This window comes from Equus asinus, chromosome 14, assembly GCF_041296235.1.
Source record: "Equus asinus isolate D_3611 breed Donkey chromosome 14, EquAss-T2T_v2, whole genome shotgun sequence".
NCBI classification, from domain to species: Eukaryota; Metazoa; Chordata; class Mammalia; order Perissodactyla; family Equidae; genus Equus; species Equus asinus.
Genome location: NC_091803.1, coordinates 33,544,593 through 33,564,731, shown reverse-complemented (window position 1 = coordinate 33,564,731; position 20,139 = coordinate 33,544,593). Strand labels below are relative to the sequence as shown.

General features: G+C 35.4%; 1 protein-coding gene across 3 annotated transcripts in view; it reads left to right on the top strand.

Moving 5' to 3' along the window:
- LOC106841750 (phospholipid-transporting ATPase ABCA3-like) overlaps positions 1-20,139 on the top strand; it is a 205,466-nt gene that overhangs the window by 61,772 nt on the left and 123,555 nt on the right. For all 3 annotated transcript variants that reach the window (XM_070484799.1, XM_070484800.1, XM_014857904.3), the window contains exons 7-9: positions 5,414-5,530; positions 5,879-5,996; positions 13,432-13,605. In XM_070484799.1, coding sequence (XP_070340900.1) covers positions 5,414-5,530; positions 5,879-5,996; positions 13,432-13,605 — 409 coding nt within the window. The remainder of the gene's footprint in view (positions 1-5,413; positions 5,531-5,878; positions 5,997-13,431; positions 13,606-20,139) is intronic.

The window sequence follows — 20,139 nt, the reverse complement described above, 5'->3', positions numbered from 1 at the left end:
CTTTTTTCTTACTTTTCTTTGAGTATTTCTTATTCATTTTAGCTTCCTTTGTTGTCTTATTAGTTATAACTCTTAGTTGTGTTATCTGCATGGTTGCTTTAGGGTTTATAGTATACATGTTTTCCATTTTATTATACATTTCACTTCTTCACAATATATTGGTATCATTTTTCCTTTAAAAAGTCAATTATATTTCTAAAGAGATTTGAATAATAGGAAAAAGTATTTTATATTTTCCTAATGTACTTCTTATTATCTCTTCTCTTTATTCCTTCTGTAGATCTAGATCCATCTTACATCATTTTCCTTCTGCCTGAAAGTCTTTTTTAAACATTTCTTTTGTAGTTCTGTTTTCTGTCACTTTTGTTCTTTCAGCTTTTGTATATCTGACAAGGTTTTTATTTTGCTTTCATTTTTGGAAGATACTTATGTTAAGAATTCTAAGGTAATAATGTTTTTCTTTTAGTACTTGTGTATCTGATCCATTGTCTTGTGGCTTTCCATGTTTCCAACAAGATGCGGCTTTCCTCCCCTCTATACATAATGTGTGATTTTTTTGAGGTTGCTTTTAAGATTTCCTTTTTTACTAGTTTTCAAGAATTTGACTATGATATGCCTTGGTGTGGTTTTCTTCATGTTCTTGTGCTTGGATTTCATGGAACTTTTTGTATTTGTGGGTTTATAGTTGGTCAAAATTCTGAAAGATTTCAGTTCTTATATCTCTACATATTTCTTTTTTTTCTTTTTTTTTGGTGAAGAAGATTGGCCCTGAGCTAACATCTGTTACCAATCTTCCTCTCTTTGCTTGAGGAAGATTGTCACTGAGATAACATCTGTACCAGTAGTCCTCTGTCTTGCATGTGGGTTGCCACTACAGCATGGCCTGATGAGCCATGTGCAGGAATGTGCCTTGGATCCAAACCAGCATACCCCAGGCTGCCAAAGTAGAGCACGCAAACCCAACCACTACACCACCTGGCCTGCCTTTTTGCATATTTCTTATGTCCTCTGTCTTCCTCTCCTCCCTCAGGGACTCTAATTATACCTACATTAGGCTACCTGAAATTGTCCTATAGCTCATTGATGCTTCATTCATTTTTTCAGGCTTTTGTGTTTCATTTTGGGCCATCTATATTACTGTGTCTTCAAGTTCACTAATCTTTTCTGCAGTGTCTAATCTGATGTTAATGCAATCCAGTGTATTTTTTTGTCTCAAATACTTTTATATCTTTCATGTCTCCATTTAACATGTTCCATTGTCCTCTAGCTTACTGAGCAGATGGAATACAGTTGTAACAAGTTTTAATGTCCTCATCTACTAGTTCTATAGATTGCACATTTGTATGTCAATTTTGATTGATTTTTCTCCTCATTGTGGATCCTGTTTCTCCTTCTTTGCATACCTCGTGTATTCTTTATTCACTGCTGTGTAACAATATTACTGCATCTTAATGGATTATAACAACACATGTTTATTGTTTCAAACTTTCTGTGTGTTGAATTCAGGCATGACTTAGCTGGGTTTTCTGCAAGGCGGCAATCAAGGTGTCAGCCAGGGCCATAGTCTCATCTGAGTCTCAACTAGGGGAAGAATCACTTCTAAGCTCATGTAGTTGTTGGTAGAATTTATTTCCTTATGGTTGTAAGACTGAGTATTTTAGTTTCTTTCTGGCAGTGGTCAGATGCTGCCCTCAGCATCTTGCCATATGGACCTCCTAAAATAGTCAACAGCATCATCAAACCTAGCAAGGGAGAGAATCTCAGAGTGATACAAGAACCATGATCCTATGTAACATAATCACAGAAGTGGCATTCATCACCCTTTCCACATTCTATTGGTTAAAACAAGTTGCATGACCCACCCACACTCAAGGTGAAGGGAATCACACAGGAGTGTGAACACCAGAGGGCAGAGATGACAGGGCCAATTTAGAGACTGTCTATCACACCTGATAATTTTTAATCAAATGCCAGACATTGTGGATTTTACTTTGTTGGGTCCTCGCTATTTCTGTATTCCTGGATATTTCTGTTTCCCTATATTCTTCAGTTTTATTTTGAGACTGAGTTAAGTAAACTGGAAACAGTGTTATCCTTTGGGGTCTTGCTTTTTAGTTTCTGTTAGGTGAGACCACAGTGGTTTTATTCTAGGGCAGTGGTTCTCAATTTGCTCCCAGGGGATATTTGGAAATGTCTGGTGACACTTGTACACCTGGGACGGTTGCTACTGGCACCTAGTAGGTAGAGGCCAGGGGTGCTGTGAAATATTCTATAATACACAACACAGCCCCTACAATGAAGAATTTACTCTGTAATGTAATTAGTACTGAGAGTGAGAAATACTGATGTGTATGAAGTACTTAGGACAATGCTTTGCACTGAGTGTGTTCTCACTAGTGCTGAGGTCACGAAACCCAGGTCTAGGGCTAAATTTGGCCCACTATTAACCCAAAATCCTTGTAGGGATTCTACCTATGACCTATAAATTATGTGGTTTTACACTCTGGCTGGTGGGAGCAGGAACTATTTCTGGCCGTATGTGAGCTCTAGGTATTTGTTCCTCCAATCTTTGTAAGTACTTCTTTTCATGGCCCTGGAGCATTCCTCACACTTATGTGCTGATAAGGACTAAGATGAAAAATGTAAGAGCACCTTCCAAAGATCTCTGGAGCTCTCTCTCTGTGATTATCTCCCTTCTCTGTTATCTGGCATTGTGCATGCCAGCCACCTTGTTCTCCCTGGACTCCCAGCACTGTCTTCTCCCCTCGAGGACATTGCTGGGCTCTCACTCCAGTTAACTAGGTGACTAGCTAGGTGATTGTAGGGCTTCTCTCATTTGTTTCTCTCTTCTCTAAGGGATACTGTCTTTTATTCCCTGGTCTTCTATGTCTTGAAAATCAGTTTTTCATTTTGTTTCTTTCTTTTGTTTTAAAATTTTTTTTTAATTTTTAATTGAAATATAATTGATACACAACACTGTATTAGTTTTATGTGTACAACATAATTTGATATATGTATACATTGAGAAATGATTACTACAATAAGTTTAGTTAACATCCATCACCACACATAGTTACAAATTTGTGTGTGATGAGAACTTTTAAGATCTGTTCTCTTAGCAACTTTAAAATATACAACACTGTATTGTTAACTAATAATTAATAGTCATCACACCCTACATTACATTCTCACAGCTTATTTATCTTACAACTGAAAATTTGTACCTTTTAACTGCCTTCACCCATTTTGCCCATCCTCCACTCTCTGCCTCTGGCAACCACCAGTCTGTTCTCTCTATCTATGAATTTGGCTTTTTTTTTTTTTTTAGAGTTCACTTAGCTTTAATTTGGATTTTTCTTTAGATTTTTTTTAAGATTTCTAATTAATATCATACAGTGTTTGTCTTTCTCTGTCTGACTTATTTTACTAAGCATGATGCCCTCAAGGTTCATTCATGTTGTCACAAATGGCAGGTTTCCTTCTTTTCTATGGCTGAATAATATTTTATTGTCTGTATATCCAGTCCCATTTTCCCCTCTAGGCCAGAAGGGGAAGGCTTCTATTTCTCTTCTTATGTTGTATAGAAATTTTATTTGAAAGAGCAGTAGAGATTGTGTCCTCCTATCTAAGGCAGAGTTACCTAGAGTCTTGGCTAGTTGCTGCCATAGCTGCTGCTTTCGTTAGTGTCAATTCATCACTGGTTTAAAATACTGGCACGTAATTCCAAATGATTTTATTTTAAAATATCCACGTCTAAGACATAAATAATGCATGTTAAAAAAACAAAGCAAACGAGGATTACATGCGTCTCCCTCATGAATCCCTGGGGCACTCGCCCAGAGATAAGATCTTGTAACAGTTTAATGTATCTTTCTCTTTTTCTTTTTCTCTCTCTCTCAGTGTATGCATGTGGACACTGCACATCTACACACACAAGTTTTGCTATCTGGGAGTTTTTGATGGCATTTGTAAGTTACTGAATTTCACTGTGAAATTTCTCTTTTTGATTTTTCACTGAAACTTGCTTAAAAGGACAATTTTGTCACTGATCCTTAGTAAATCTGTTATTTCATGGTTTTCCAGTCTTCCATTTAAAACTTTATTTCCTTATTTTGTTCCTTTGCATAATAAAATATACCTGAATCCATTTGTAAGAATATTGGAAAGCTATCAAATAACCAAATCAAATACCCTCACATTTATTTGTTTATTCAACAAACATTTTTAAGCACTTCCTATGTACTAGACAGAAGAGACTAAAGTCACAGAATTTAATATTGAAATACCATAATTAAAAATATGTTACTTTAATACTATAGTATAAAACATCTATTTTGAATAGCCTCTGGGAACTAGTACCACTAACTTGACTCTTTTTATTAGCCTTTGAAATTAAAGTGATCATCTTATAACTTTAATCTGCTTTTGTTAAAACTTGAAATACAAAGTGTCTATAACCAATGGCTTTGGTGAATTATATTTCGTAAAACTCACTACTAAAATTCTGTGAAGTTTTTCTTGCCCATTATTTTTATTCGGATTTTAGTGTTTACAGATGAGGACACTAAGGCACAGAGAGGTCAAGGAACTTACTCAAGGTCACAGGTCTGGTAAGTGACAGAGCCAGGATTCAAACCCAGTCTGTCTCCAGTCTGTGCCTGTACTAGGGAAAAGCCAGCATGATAGAGCCCGAAGAGCACAGAACAGGGAGTTCTGCTGCTGTGTAACTTTGTAGATGTAACTTGCCTTCTCTGGGTCTGGCTTTCTGATCTATAAAATTAGAAGGGTTTAGTTTAGACTAAGGGTTGGCAAACTTTTCCTGTGAAGGACCACATAATATATATTTTAGGCTTTGCAAACCATATCATTACTATCACCTCTTCTGTTGTAGGATGAAAGCGGCCACAGACAATACAGAAACAAATGAGCATGGCTTTGTACCAATAAAGCTTTATTTACAAAAATATGAGGCATGCTAGATTTGGCCCATGGAATGTAGTTTGCCTGTCCCTTGCCCTAATCTATCGTTGAATTAAAGCTTGTTTATCTTCCTCTAATACTTCCCAGAGGTAGAACATAATAAAAAGAAAGGCGATCTTAATTTTTGTTTTAAATTTTTATTTAAGTGTTTCTTGTCTTAGAACCATAACTGGTAAGTTAATGGGGAAAAGATCTCTGGACTCAGAATTCTGAGTTGGAATCACGGCACTGCCACTTACTATGTAGATGGTTTGATCAGATCACTGGATTATTCTGAGACTTGAGTTTTTTTGTAAAATGAGGATCATGATATAAATGATGATATAATAAAACCTATTTAGGTTTTTGGGGGAGTTAGATAATATTTGTGAATGCATTTTGAAAACTACAAATTGTTTTTCACGATATTTGGTTTGTGTTAACTCTCCCACAGGAGTACCAGCTCATGATAGGGCTCAGTAGTGCTATGCTCTGGGCTTCCTATTTCATCACATACTTACTGATGTTTTTAATCATCGTCTGTTTACTGTGCGTGGTTTTATTTGTCAAGGCAAGTATTTATGTGAATGCAGCATGCTGCAGCTAAACTTTGAGGGGGGATAAAGTAATTGCAGGTATGGGCTGAGTGGGCTTTAGGTTGCAGAAGAATAAATGTGTTTTTCATGATTCTACCTGGAAATTCAGAAGCTGCTCAGTCTGTTAGCAAACAAAACCGTAGACCTAGATTGATAGCCCTTCTGTGAGAAATGAGTTATTTAGTTAACTTTCTGTCACGTTGAGCAATGAGTTGTTTCGCTAGGGCTACTTAAGTGTTTAAGGATGTTTTCCTTCACCTCCCTTGTTTTTCTATGGCACCACTCCCTCTGTAACTAAACTGGCTTCCCAATTGTCTTGTCAGATTGTATCTACAGTTGTCCTCCCATACAGTGACCGATCTCTCGTCTTCATCTTTTTCCTGTGTTTTGTCATCGCCTCGATATTCTTTGGCTTTCTGCTTACCACATTCTTCAATACAAGTGAGTCTAAGACTTCGTCCATGGAAGATGCTAAGTGTTTCAGTTGACTGAAAGGGGATTTTATCAGAGAGCACCTCATATAGAGCCTCTGCTTTCATTCTAACTAAGTGCATGTGAAATGATTTGAGAGGAAGGGCAAAGATTGGTGAAAATGAATATAGCATAGCATGCATGAGAAAAGAAAATAAAAACCAACATAAGATCGTATGTGACAAGAGGATAGAAACTAAAATACAGTCATATGGAAATATTCCTTCATTCATTGAGTCACTCATTGAACTCTTTGGATCACTTCTCACATAACTGGAACAATTTCGAATATATGAAAAGCAAATGAGAATTGCTTTCCTGCCCTTGGTTCAGATGTGCAAGAGGGATGTGTGACTAGAGAAATTCAGATGGGCCTAGTTAGGGACTTTGTAGAATTACTTCTCCAGTGGTCATTTTCTGTTACATTTATTAAAAAAAATAAGTAAATTTTCTTTTTCAGACAACAAACTGTCATCACTTTTTCACTTTTATATCTGGAACAATTAGAATATTACCTTCTCTCAGTCCTTTAGGGCACAAGTACCATAAAACAAAGGATGGTGAAAAAAATTTACATTTCATAGGTATTTTTATTGTTTCCTGCAATAACACTGCTCTCAACTGGTTCGTTCTTATGAAGTAGAGCGTCATACCTCTCACCTACATAAAGCACAGTAAAACTATGGGTAGAGAGAATTACTATGTCCAAGTAAGGCTGAAGGTGACATGCCGAAGAGCACTGTAAAGTAGGCAAATACCAGTGAATGACTCACTTGGGCAAAACAACTGTGATACTGATTAAATATTTTTAAAATTCCTTCTGTTTATAAACACTGCTGAGTGGCACAAAGTCCAAAAACTAAGCAAGAGGTGATTGAAAGCCAAAGCTAGCTTTTGTCTTGGGAGTTTCTGTTGAACACCAGAGATTTTGGAGTTTTCCTCTGACAGCATTCAAGGAGCTAAGATAAGCCCAGAGCCTGCTGAAGGTGGAATATTTAAGAGGACACCTCAAATAAAGGCAGGACCCCAAAGAGCCATCCTCACTGAAAAGGAGAATGAGAAATAAAGATGCCACACAGAAGGAACAGCAAATTTTTGCCTTGCTTAAATCCACCAAAATATTAAGATTGTGGTTTACGTGAGAAAGATGTCAGTGAGTGCAATCAGCAGGTAGCAATTCCACGTTTTATACCAGAAGACTGGTGAAGTATTTAAAATTTTATATTTTGTAAGTTATCTAAGTGCTTCTGTATCTCTCCAGCAATCTACCTATATATCTGAAGTTTTTTGTGGTTCCTGTTTTGCTTGCCTTTTTGGCTAAATAATAAAACTCCACATATTCTCTGGGAAATGATCTATGTATGAGTTGGTATCATTCTATTATTTTTCCATAGATGCCTTTCCATATCTATTTCCTTGATTTTAAGTCCTTTAAGTTTTTTTTAATGGTGTGAAATAGTATATCATAAATGCAAGTGTGATTATACAATATAAATAATAATAAAACAAATGCCCAGATTCTCACCCAGGTGGTCACATACCACATGAGAAAAGAGAAATTTGATAATACTTGAGGAACACTTTATGTGCCCCTTTCTGATAACAACCACTATTCTGATTGGCTTTTCTTTGTGGCTTTACCACTTATATATCTAAGTAATGTATTGCTTAGTTTTATTAGTGAAATTGCACCGTATGATTTTTATACAACTCAGCCTTATGATTAAGCTTTGTCTGTGTAGTTGTGGATAACTGTGATTTCATTTTTACTGCTGTATAGTATTCTATTGTACAATATTCAGTTTTACACTTGAATGTTTGAGTTGTTTCTAGTTAGTTACTATTATGAATAATACTGATGTGAACATTCTTGTATGTGTCAGTTGGTGCAGATGTGCAAGATTTTTTCTGGAGTACATAATTGGGCATAGAATTTCTTATTCATAGGGTATGTGAACATGTTACCTTACTCAGTTATGTCAGACTCTTTCCAAAGTGGTTATACAATTTAACAATCCTCCTAGCAGTAGATAAGTGTTCCTATTGTTTCATATTTTAAAAATTTGTACCATATTTTGAAGCATGAAAGATATCTCATAGTACTTTGAATTTGTAATTCCCTGGTAACGGTTGATGCTGATCACATTTTTAGGTTAATATGAACCGTATGTGTTTTTCTCTATAGAATGCCTGTTAACATCTTTTGACCATCTTTTTTTACAGCTTTACAGAAGTATAACATTCATACCATAAAATCACCCATTAGTAAATTTATCAACTTATGCAAGCATAACCAAATATCGTTTTAGAAATTTTCCATCACTCTCAAAATTTCCTTTGAGCCTGTTTTCAGTCAATCCCCACTCTTACCTCTCTGATACAAGACAACACCTTCTCTGCTTTCTCTCTATATAAATTTGGTTTTTCTAGACATTTGCTGTAAATGGGACCATAAAATATATACTTTTCTTCTTTTAAAATATCTAGTCTGGCTTCTTTCACTTAACGTAATGATTTTGAAATCCATTCATGTTCTAGAAAGTATCAATATTTCCCTCCTATTAATTGCTGGATAATATTTCCTTGTATGGATGGACCACATTTTATTTATCCATCCAACAGTTGATGGACATGTAGATTGTTTTCAGTTTTTTTTGACCATTATGAATAATGTGGCTATGACTATTTACATACAAGTCTTTGTGTGAATGTATGTTTTTATTTCTCTTAGAAAGGCAATTGCTGGGTTGAGGAATAAATTTATATTTAACTTTTAAAGAACTTCCCAAAATGTTTTCTGAAGTGTCTGTACAATTTTATATTTTTTCCTATAGCAGTAAGTGAGAATTCCAGTTTCTCCACATTCTGGCCAATGTTTTTTTGTCTGTTTTTTTTATTATTGTTATAGCTGTTGCAGTGAGTGTGCACTGATAACTCATTGTGGCGTTTTTTTTTTTTTTTTGATGGGGCATGTATATATTTAATGCTTGTATGAATGTAAGTTATATCCAAGATTGTTTTACTGTTATAGATTCTGTGCATTGTTGTATACATTTGGACCAGCTTGTCAGTTGCTACAGAAGATCCTGCTGGGACTTTGACAGAGACTGGATTAAATCTATAGACCAATTTTAGGAAAACTGTCATCTTGAAAAATATTGGGTCTTCCGTGGACATGGAGTGTCTTTCTATTTAGATATTTAATTTCTTCCAGAGATATTTTGTATCTTTCAGTGTACAGTGTTAAATTTATTCCTAAATATATTATTATTTTGGATACTACATGTAATTGTCGTTGTGGATTTAAATTTTCCTAACAGCTGGTAATGTCAAGCACCTTTTCATGTGCTTATTTGCTATTCGTGTCTCTTCTCTAGTGAAATATTCATTCATTTCTTTTGTCCACTTTATAATTGGTCTGTTCATCTTTTTGGTTTTTTTTTTTAGGTGAAGTTCACACAACATAAAATTAACCATTTTGAAGTGTACATTTCAGTAGCATTTAGCACATTCACAATGTTGTGAAACCATCACCACTATCTTGATCTAAGACGTTTTTGTTATTCTCAAAAGTTCCCATTAAACAGTCATTCCTTATTGCCCCCTTCCACCAGCCCCTGGCAACCACTAATCTATTTCTGTCTCTATGGATTTACTTATATATTGTATATAAATGGAATAATACAATATATGACTTTTTGTGTCTGCCTTCTTTCACACAGCATAATGTTTTCAAGGTTCATTTGTCTTTAGCATGCATCAGCACGTCATTTCTTTTTAATGTCTAAATAATATTCCATTGTATGAGTATACCACATTTTAAAAATCTATTCATCTGTCGGTGAGCATTTGTATTGTTTCCAAATTTTTGGCTATTGTAGCCATGCTGTGAACATTTGTGTACCAGTATTTCTGTGAATATCCATTCTCACTTCTTCTGAGTGTATACATGGGAGTGGAATTGAAGAATCGTATGGTCATTCTGTGATTAACTTTTGGAGGAACCACCAAATTAGTTTTCACAGTGGCCACACCATTTTACATTCCACCGAGCAATGTAGGAAGGTTCCAGTTTCTCCATATCTTTGCCAACACTTGTTATTTTCTAATTTTTCTTTAAATTATAGTCATCATGGTGGGTATGAAGTGGTATCTTATGGTTTTGAATTGCATTTTTTAATGACTCATGTTCTTGAGCATATTTTCATATGCTTGTTTGCTATTTGTGTATCTTCTTTGGAGAAATGTCTGTGCAAGTCCTTTGCCCATTTTTAAATTGGGTATTTTTTAATTCATTTATATTTTTATTATTAGATTGTAAGAGTTCTTTATATATTCTAGATACAAGTCTCTTATCAGATATATGATTTGAAAGTATTTTCTCCCGTTCTGTAGATTGTCTTTTCACTTTCTTGATGGTATCCTTTGATGCCCAAAAGTTTTTAATATTGATGAAGTCAGATTTTTCTGTTTTTCTTTTGTTGCTTCTGCTTTGGGTGTCATATCTAAGAAAGCATTGTCAAATCCAGGGTGACAAAGATTTACTGCATGTTTTCTTTTAGGAATTTTATAGTTTTAATTCTTAAATTTTTGTCTTTGATCCATTTTGAATTAATCTTTATATATGGTGTGAGGTAGGTGTACAACTTCATTCTTTCTTTTTTTTTTCCTTTGGTGAGGAAGATTGTCCCTGAGCTAACATCTGTGCCAATAATTCTTTTTATTTTTTGTATGTGGGATGCCACCACCACGTGGCTTGATGAGCAGTGTGTGTACCCATGAACCCCAGGCCACCAAAGTGGAGTGCACGAACTTAGCCACTACACCACTAGGCCAGTCCCTCAGCTTCACTCTTTGAATGTGTATATCCAATTGTCCCAGCACCATTTGTTGAAAAGACTATTCTTTCCCTCATCGAATTGTCTTGGTGCCCATGTCAAAATCTATTGACCATAGGTGTACGGATTTATTTCTGGACTCTTAATTTTGTTCCATTGACCTACATATTTGTTCATACATCAGTACCGTACTGTTTTGAGTACTGGAATAGAGGGGTCTTAAATACATATCGCTAAGTGATCGAAGCCAGTCCAAAAAGGGTATTTATTTTATGATACCAGCTATATGACTTTCTGGAAAAGGCGAAACTGTAGAGACAGCAAAAACATCAGTGGTTTCCAAGGGTTCTGGGGGAGGGCTATGAATAGGTGGAGCACAGGGCATTTTTAGGGTGGTGAAACTATTCTGTGTGATACTGTAATAGTGAATACATGACATTTTATATTTGCCAAAATCCATCGAACTGTGCAACACAAAAGATAAACCCTAATGTAAACTATAGACTTTAGTTAATAATAGTGTTTCAATATTGGTTATTTGATTGTAACAAATGTACCACACTAATGCAAAATGTTAAATAGGAGAATCTATGTGTGGAGGTGGGCAGGGGAGAAAAGGTATATATGTATTTAAGTTTATTTCTAAGTATTTATTTTATATCATTCACTTTGTTACACTTGTTAATTCTAATATCTTTAGAATTTTTTGTTTTCTACATTTATAGTAATATCATATTTAAATAGTACATTTTAAAATGATCCGTTTGAGTCCTCATAACATTGGTTTTGCTCTGCATTACTATACTGACTAGAACTTTTAATACCTAATTGAGTAGAAGTTATGACAATGGGCTTTGTCTTATTCCTGATATTATATTTCCAGCCTTTTACCATTAAAAACAAACAACAGCAGCAGGGAGCCTACCACCTAGTTGTTCCTTGAGTCTCAAGTTTCTTAGCCAGCCTGACTTCTTTTCTCCATCTTTTAGTGTCTTCTGATAGCTTAACTGATGTATTTTTCCAGGTTTATTAGTTTTAATTGGTGATAAGAATAGGGTGGAATGTATCTATTCATCTTGTCCAGAACGAGAAGTCCTGAGTCTTTTTTCTTTTAACTGCTCATTCTGTCACTTACTAAGAGGCATCTTATTTTCTCTCACTATGGGGACTTCTGGGTTTGGCCATGAAAGAATAGCTTGTACAGTGTTGTAGCCTGGTTCATCTAGAAGCACACCCTGAGATAGTACTCTGAGTGCAAATGGTTTATTTGGGAATTGATCATTAGAAGTTAGAAGTGAACTAAAAAATCTGTATACAGATTATCCTCATATTTTTGGCTGAATATAAGCAGAGTAAGGGTCTAAAATACCAACAGAACATAACAGACGCGAGAATAAAGTGCTAAGCAGAGATATAATTGTTCTTATGGTGCTCGGGAACTAGAGATTGGAGTTCAAGCCCTATCCCAGGGTGGAGGTAGACACTCCATATTTTCATTTGGAATTCCAAATGTGAGTGAGTCAGGTTAGGGGCACTAGCATCTCTAGATTAAGCATCAGATAATCCTAATCCAATAAGGATTTGAGGTGATTGAAGGATGATCTATTTCTGGTACACCTGGCCTTTAGAGGTAGCCTTTCAGGGCCCTAAGTAAAAGCATGAGGAACTAATCGTGGCTTCTTTCCTTTAGCACGTCTCAAACTCACTTTATCTCCCTAAACCCTTGACACTGTCAAAAGCTCTGCTCAATTTCTCAGCCTCTGAACCACACTTGAGATTTTACAAATACTTCAAGATGAAAATTAACACCAAATTCTAGACTCACCTCTCTGAACCTGTCTTCTTATCTTGATTTTGGCCCTATAAATTGTCCTTGCCTGGTAGTTCTCTGATACTTTAAAACATAGTTAAAAAATAATTTGTCTAGATTTTCTTTGGTCATTGAAGGAGTTGGTCTGAAATAACGCAGATACATAGCACCCTGATCCAGGTGCTTCTCTATAACATTGACTTTATTGTCTGTTTTTTAAATATATTATTTTATAAAGTATCATAAATAAGTATTTGAAGTATCATAAATAGTACTGGAAGGATATATAAAACCACTAGCAAATTTTTCAGTTTTCATCTACCCAAATTCCCAAATAAATGGAAACAGTGTAGGTATATTCACATGATGTGATTAGTGGTGGTGTACATCTAGAGTTTGTTAGGTTGAGTGGTCATAAGTAAATATGAGAAAGGAAGTTTTTATAAACATAAGAATAAGTCCTTTAAATGTCTGTAATCATTGCATAAGAAGGAGTTTAAATTCCAGAAATTTTCTTCCTCATACTTTTCATTCACTCATTTATTCATTCAGGCAAAAATGTTTATTGAGCACCTACTCTGTATTGAGCACTGTGCTAGATGCTGGTGATACAGTAGTGAATAAGACAGATAATTTTCCTTTTTTTTTTATAGAACTTACATTTAAGAGCTCTTTTAGTAGTTAAATGAGGGTATTTCTATTTCAAGCTTTTATAGTTTATGTAAACTGACTCTATATTTTCCTTCTTACTTTTCAGCTGCTTTGGCTGTTTCTATTGGAGGTTTCCTCTATTTTCTCGCCTTCTTTCCATTTGTAATCATCACTATCTTCTATGAACGGATGAGCCTCACGGATAAGCTGGCTTCCTGTCTCAGCTCAAACATTGCAATGGCTATGGGGCTTGATATAATATGCAAGTTGGAAATGAAGAGTGAGTCTTTCCTTTGTAAAACTGATTTGATTTCCAGGAAGAAAAAGCAGGTGATCTGAGGTTGGCGATGGAGTGGGTGGGACCGTGGGTAAGGGATGATTTTAGTGTTTCTTAAATATTTTTCCTAGATTGTAGTTTTTTTATCATAAAAAATGATATCTGTGTACTATATATGTATATGCTTTATACACACATATTTGCAAATGTTCATTTATTTATTTCCACTTCTTCATGTATATAAGTGGTCACACCTTAATTTTGCCACTTAGAGGATGTTGGCCATGCTTAGTTTTTGATTGTCATGGCTAGTGGAGGAGTGCTACTGATATCCAGTAGTAGCAGTCAGAGAGTATAGGACAGCCCCTCGGCATTTCCCAGCCCCTAGAAACCACTAGTATGACTTTTGACTCTATGGATTTGCTTCTTCTGGACAATTCATATAAATGGAATCATACAATATATGGCTTTTTATGTCTTCCTTCTTTCACTTATATAATGTTTTTAAAGTTTTTCCCTGTCTTAGCATGTATCAGTACTTTATCTTTATGAATGAATGATATTCCATTGTATGGACATACCACATTTTGTTTATCCATTCATCAGTTGATGGACACTTGGGTTGTTTCCACTTTTTAGGTATTCTGAATAATTTTTCTATGAACATTCATGTAAAAGTATCTGTTGTCAATTTTCTTGGTTATATATCTTGGAGTGGAATTACAGAGTCATATGGAAACTCTGTGCTTAACCATTTGAGAAACTACCAGACTGATTCCACAGTACCCGAGCTATTTGACATTCCCATCAGGATTCCAGTTTCTCCAGATCCTCACCAATACTTCTTATTTTCCTTTTATTTTTTTAAAAACATTATTCTCATCCTAGTGGGTATGAAGTGGTATCCCATTGTGGCTTTGGTTTGTATTTCCCTAATGACAATGATATTGAGCATCTTTTCATGTGTTTTTTTAGACATTTATACAACTTCTTTGGAGAAATACCTATCAAAGTTCTTTGCCTATTTTTTTTTAAAGATTTTATTTTTTTCCTTTTTCTCCCCAAAGCCCCCTGGTACATAGTTGTATATTCTTCGTTGTGGGTCCTTCTAGTTGTGGCATGTGGGATGCTGCCTCAGCGTGGTTTGATGAGCAGTGCCATGTCCGTGCCCAGGATTCGAACCAACGAAACACTGGGCCGCCTGCAGCAGAGCACGCGAACTTAACCACTCGGCCACGGGGCCAGCCCCAACTTTGCCTATTTTTCAATTGAGTTGTTTGTTCTTTGTTCTTAAGTTGCAAAAGTTCTTTATATATTCTATATACAAGCCCTTTATTAGATATACGATATTTTATCCCATTCTATATGTTGTGTCTTTACTTTCTTGATAATGCCCTTTCATGCACAAAGGTTTTTAATTTTAATCACATCCAATTTATCTATTTTTTTTTTTAAAGATTGGCACCTGGGCTAACAACTGTTGCCAATCTTTTTTTTTTCTGCTTTATTTCCCAACCAACCCCCCTCCCCCCCCAGGTACGGAGTTGTATATCTTAGTTGCAGGTCCTTCTAGTTGTGGGATGTGGGACGCCACCTCAATGTGGCCTGATGAGCAGTGCCATGTCCACGCCCAGGATCTGAACCCTGGGCCGCTGCAGCAGAGTGCATGAACTTAACTGCTTGGCCACGGAGCCGGCCCCTATCTATTTTTTTTATTGCTTGTGTTTTGGTGCCATATATTTGCCAAATCCAAAGTCATGAAGATTTACCCCCATGTTTTTTCAAAGATTTAAAAAAATAGTTTTAGCTATTATGTTTAGGTTTTTGATCCATTTTAAGCTAATTTTTGTCATGTTGTAAGATAAGAGTCTAACTTTATTCTTTTACATGTAGATACCAGTTTCTCAACATCACTTGTGGAAAAGAGTCTTCTTTTCCAATTTAATTTTCTTGGAATCCTTGTCAAAGGTCAATTAACCATTACTCATAGTTGTCTTACATTGATATACATATCTATCCTTTGCCAGTACCACACAATTTGATTACTGTAGCTTGGTAATTTTGAAATTCAGAAGTGTGCGTCTTCCAATTTAGTTTTTCTTTTATCAAGATTGTTTTGGCTATCCTAGGTCTCTTACCATTCCATATAAATTTTTTGGTTCAGCTTTTCCATTTCTGCTAAAAGGGCTGTTGAGATTTTAATATGCATTATAATGAATCTGTAGATTGCTTTGGGTACTGTTACATCTTAACAATGTAGTGTTGTTTTATTTTTTTTTGTTTTGAGGAAGATAAGCCCTGAGCTAACATCTGCCACCAATCCTCCTCTACTTTATACTTGGGACACCTGCCACAGCATGGCTTGCCAAGCTGCGCCATGTCCGCACCCGGGATCCAAACTGGCGAACCCCGGGCCGCCGAAGCGGAACATGAGAACTTAACCACTGTGCCACTGGGCTGGCCCCTTAACAATATAATCTTCTAATCTGTGAACACAGGATGCTTTCCCACTTGTCTAGGTCCTCTTTAATCTCTTGCCACAGTGTTTTGTAATAGTCAGTATACTAGTCTTGCACCTCTTGTTTAAATTTATTCATAAGCATTTGATGCTATTGTAAATGAAATTTTCTTAATTTCCTTTTTGTTCATTACTAGTATATAAATATACTACTGATTATTGTATGTTGACCTTGTATCCTGCAACTTTTCCGAATTCATTTGTTAACTCTAACACTATTTCGTGTGGAATCTTTCGGATTTTCCATACATACGATCATGTCATCTGTGAGTAAAGATAGTTTTACTTCTTCGTATCCAATCTGGTTGCCTTTTATTTCTTTATCTTGCCTAATTTCCATCAATATAACGGCAAGTATGATGTTGAATAGAAGTGGGAGAGTGGACATGCTTATCTTGTTCCTGATCTTTGGAGGAAAGCTTTCTGTCTTTCACCATTGAGTATGATTTTAGCTGTTGGTTTTTCGTAGATGATCTTTCATAGATTTCCTTTATCCAATTAAGAAAATACCCTCTATTTCAATTTTGTTGAGAGTTTTCCTTATTATTATGATGATGAAAGGGTGTTGGATATTGTCAGATACTCTTTCTGCATCAGTTGAAATGACCATGCAACTTTTTTCGTTCTATTTTTTTCCAGCTTTGTTGCGGTATGATTCACAAAAAATGTATATATTTAGGTTGTACAATGTGATTTTTTAAAAGGTGTACAATGATACGATATGATGATTTAATATGCATATGTATTGTGAAGTGATTATCACAATCAAGTTAATTAATACATCTATCATCTTACATAGTTACCTTTTTTATGATGAGAACACTTAAGATCTACTTTCTTAGCAAATTTCAAGTATACAATAAATTATTATTAACTGTAATCACCATGTTTTAAATTAGATCTGCAGAATTTATTCATCTTATACGTGAAAATTTGTACCCTTTGGCCAACAGCTCTCCATTCCCCCCAACCCCCAGCCCCTGGCAACCACCATTTTACTCTCTGGTTTTATGAGTTCAACTTTTTTAGATAAAACATGTAAGTGAGATCACACAGTACTTGTCTTTCTGTGTCTGACTTATTTCACTTAGCATAATGCCCTTCAAGTTCATCCACGTTGTTGTAAATGGCCAGATTTCCTTCTTTTTTATGGCCGGATAATATTTCATTGTGAATGTGATATATATATATATATGTATATATATATATTTGTTTTTTATTTATCCATTCATCTATGAATGTACACTTAGATTGTTTCCGTATCTTGGCTATTGTGAATAATGCTGCAGGGAGCATGGGAGTGCAGGTATCGCTTCAAAATCCTGTTTCCATTTCTTTTGGATATGTATCCAGGAGTGGGACTGCTGGATCTTATGTTCTAAAAATTTGAGGAACCTCCATAATGTTTTCCATAGTGGCTATACCCATTCATGTCCCCACTAACAGTGTACCAGGGTCAAGGAAAGAATAGGTAGGAGGGGGATGTTATTTTAATATATATAGTAAAATGGGACTAAAATGGAAAGTTTGTCTACATTAAAGTAAGTTAGAGTTCAATTCCTGTATCTTGATATAATTAAATCATGTAAGCAGGAACGAATAGTTCTATATACATTTTCATTGGTTTACTTGGGGCTCATTCTAAATGCAAGCGTACATAGTGTAGGAATACACAGAGACTGCTTCTCTGGTGTTGTTACCATAAAGGAGCTCATCAAGTAGTTACCACCAATAAAATAGTCAAAAGCTGCCTTGAAATTTAGCATTGTAGGTGTTTTCAAGGAAATCATTATATAATGTTTCTTTTGTCTTTGACTATGTGTTTAACTCTCACATTCAAAGGAGTTCATAGGGGCTGGCCTGGTGGCATAGTGGTTAAGTTCGTGTGCTCTGCTTGGGTGGCCCAGGTTCACTATCTTGGATCCCAGGCGCAGACCTGTGCACCACTTATCAAGCCATGCAGTGGCAAGCGTCCCACATATAAAATAGAGGAAGATGGGCATGCGTGTTAGCTCATCGCCAATCTTCCTCGAGCAAAAAGAGGAGGATTGGTGGCAGATGTTAGCTCAGGGCTAATCTTCCTCAAAAAAAAAAGGAGTTAATATATCATAGAAAAATGCAAAAACCCCAAACCACCCTATAACACACAGATCTAACAAAAGATATGTGGTGAGAGATTCCATAAAAATGTTTGAAGATACATTTACTTTCATTCTATTTTTAGTACCTAAAATGTTTTGAGAGGCCATTGTTCAACGTATACACTTAAGATAAACCATTGTATAGTACTAATAAGAAATCCTATATTAAGGTCAATTCAAATTGGATTTCATAAATTAATAACTTAAGTGCTTTGACAAAGTTACAGAAAATGCATCTTATTATTTTCCATTTTCATAAAACATACTTCTTTTCAGTTTATACCTTTTGAAAATTAAAAGCAGTCAAATATTTAAGCAATATGTACATTAAAATATTTGGTGGCAGTTTGTATTTTAAAAGAAACAGCTCCCTTATAATTTGCCTCAGGCTCTGGTGGAAATGCTGCAGCGTTTCTAGCTAATAATAAAAATAACATTACTAGTTAATAATAAAAACCAAGAGAAGCACATTTGAAATACTGATTTACTTTGGTGGCAAATGGTTGTTCTTTGAAGACTAATGAAGGTAGATATGATCCATTAAGGTCAAGTGGGCTATTTCAAGTACTTGATAGTTTACATAAAATTTTAAAATATATTTTTTAAAGAAGTAAGCATCTATCTCCACTGATAGCAGCGCAATACCTAGTTTATGATAACTTGAAACAAAATAAATACCCAGAAGGAAAAAAGGCTGTATTTTAATTTTATCTAAATTTATTTTCAGGCAATAGTCTAATAACATCTTCCTCTCAATACAATAATCCCTCCCTATAAGGCAGTTGCTGGGAGCCAGACAGTTTAGGCAATGAGGGAGTTAAGTTAGACAGTAATTGCTTGCATTTTAAATACACAGTAACTTTTTGCTTCCCGCTTAGTGTGCTAATAGTTGTGTCTAAAAAAATAGACAATTCTTAAAAAGATCCCATTTCTGATTTCTTTATTATCTGTAGCCTTTGGAAACTAATCACATGAAACTATAAAATTAGCAAATATCTTGAAATCTGTATATAAAACATAAATTACCCTAATTTCAAACTGTCATGTATTAGTGTAGCTCAACCTTTAAAAAAATGGCTCCAAAGACAGTCTTATACCATTTTTTTTTTAAAAAAGGAAACTGTTCCTTTTAATTTTATGCCCACCTCCCACCCTGATTTCAAAACAGGTCATTTAATTGTCTTGGTCATGGACCATTTCCAAGATGAGATTTTATATTTCACTCCCATAGCTCCTGGTTATCAGAAAACCTATGCTTTCCTTTATGGAAGGGGTTTAATCCTAGTTATGTTGGTGTATCCCTTCTAATATTTTTCATCCTCATCTTTGCTTCAGGAGGCATTTCCTCCTCTGGTTCTCTATCTAAAAGCTGCTGCCACTGAAAGAGTTTTTGGAGCGAGGGTCAGAACAGCTTCTTTAGTTTGGGCGTACTTGATCCAAGTTTAATGAATATGGCTCATGCTTGCTTTCTTTGTTGTCTGACTACCGAGTCCAAACATGGAGATCTGTATAGGTTTTGTTGGGAGGTCTGTGGCTGCTTCTTCAGCTGATCACTTCTCTGCACTGTGACTGGAACTTACCCCATTATCGCTCCAGAGGCTCTAACTAGCTGTGGCTTCTCAGGTTTCTCTCTTACCTTCCCATCCATAATTTTCTCCATCATAGTCTCCTCTGCAGCCACAGCAAAGCCTCTAGCATTTCTTTTTCATCCTTTCTTAAAATTTCCATCTCTCTGCTTATATTTTCCTTCTGTTCATGCATGTTGTGTACTAATAATACCCTCAAGCTTCCAAAATTTCATGCCAGCCAGCTATGACAACCAAAAGACTCAAGTATCTCTCTTTCTGCAGTAGAGCCATTATCATATTAATCATAGTT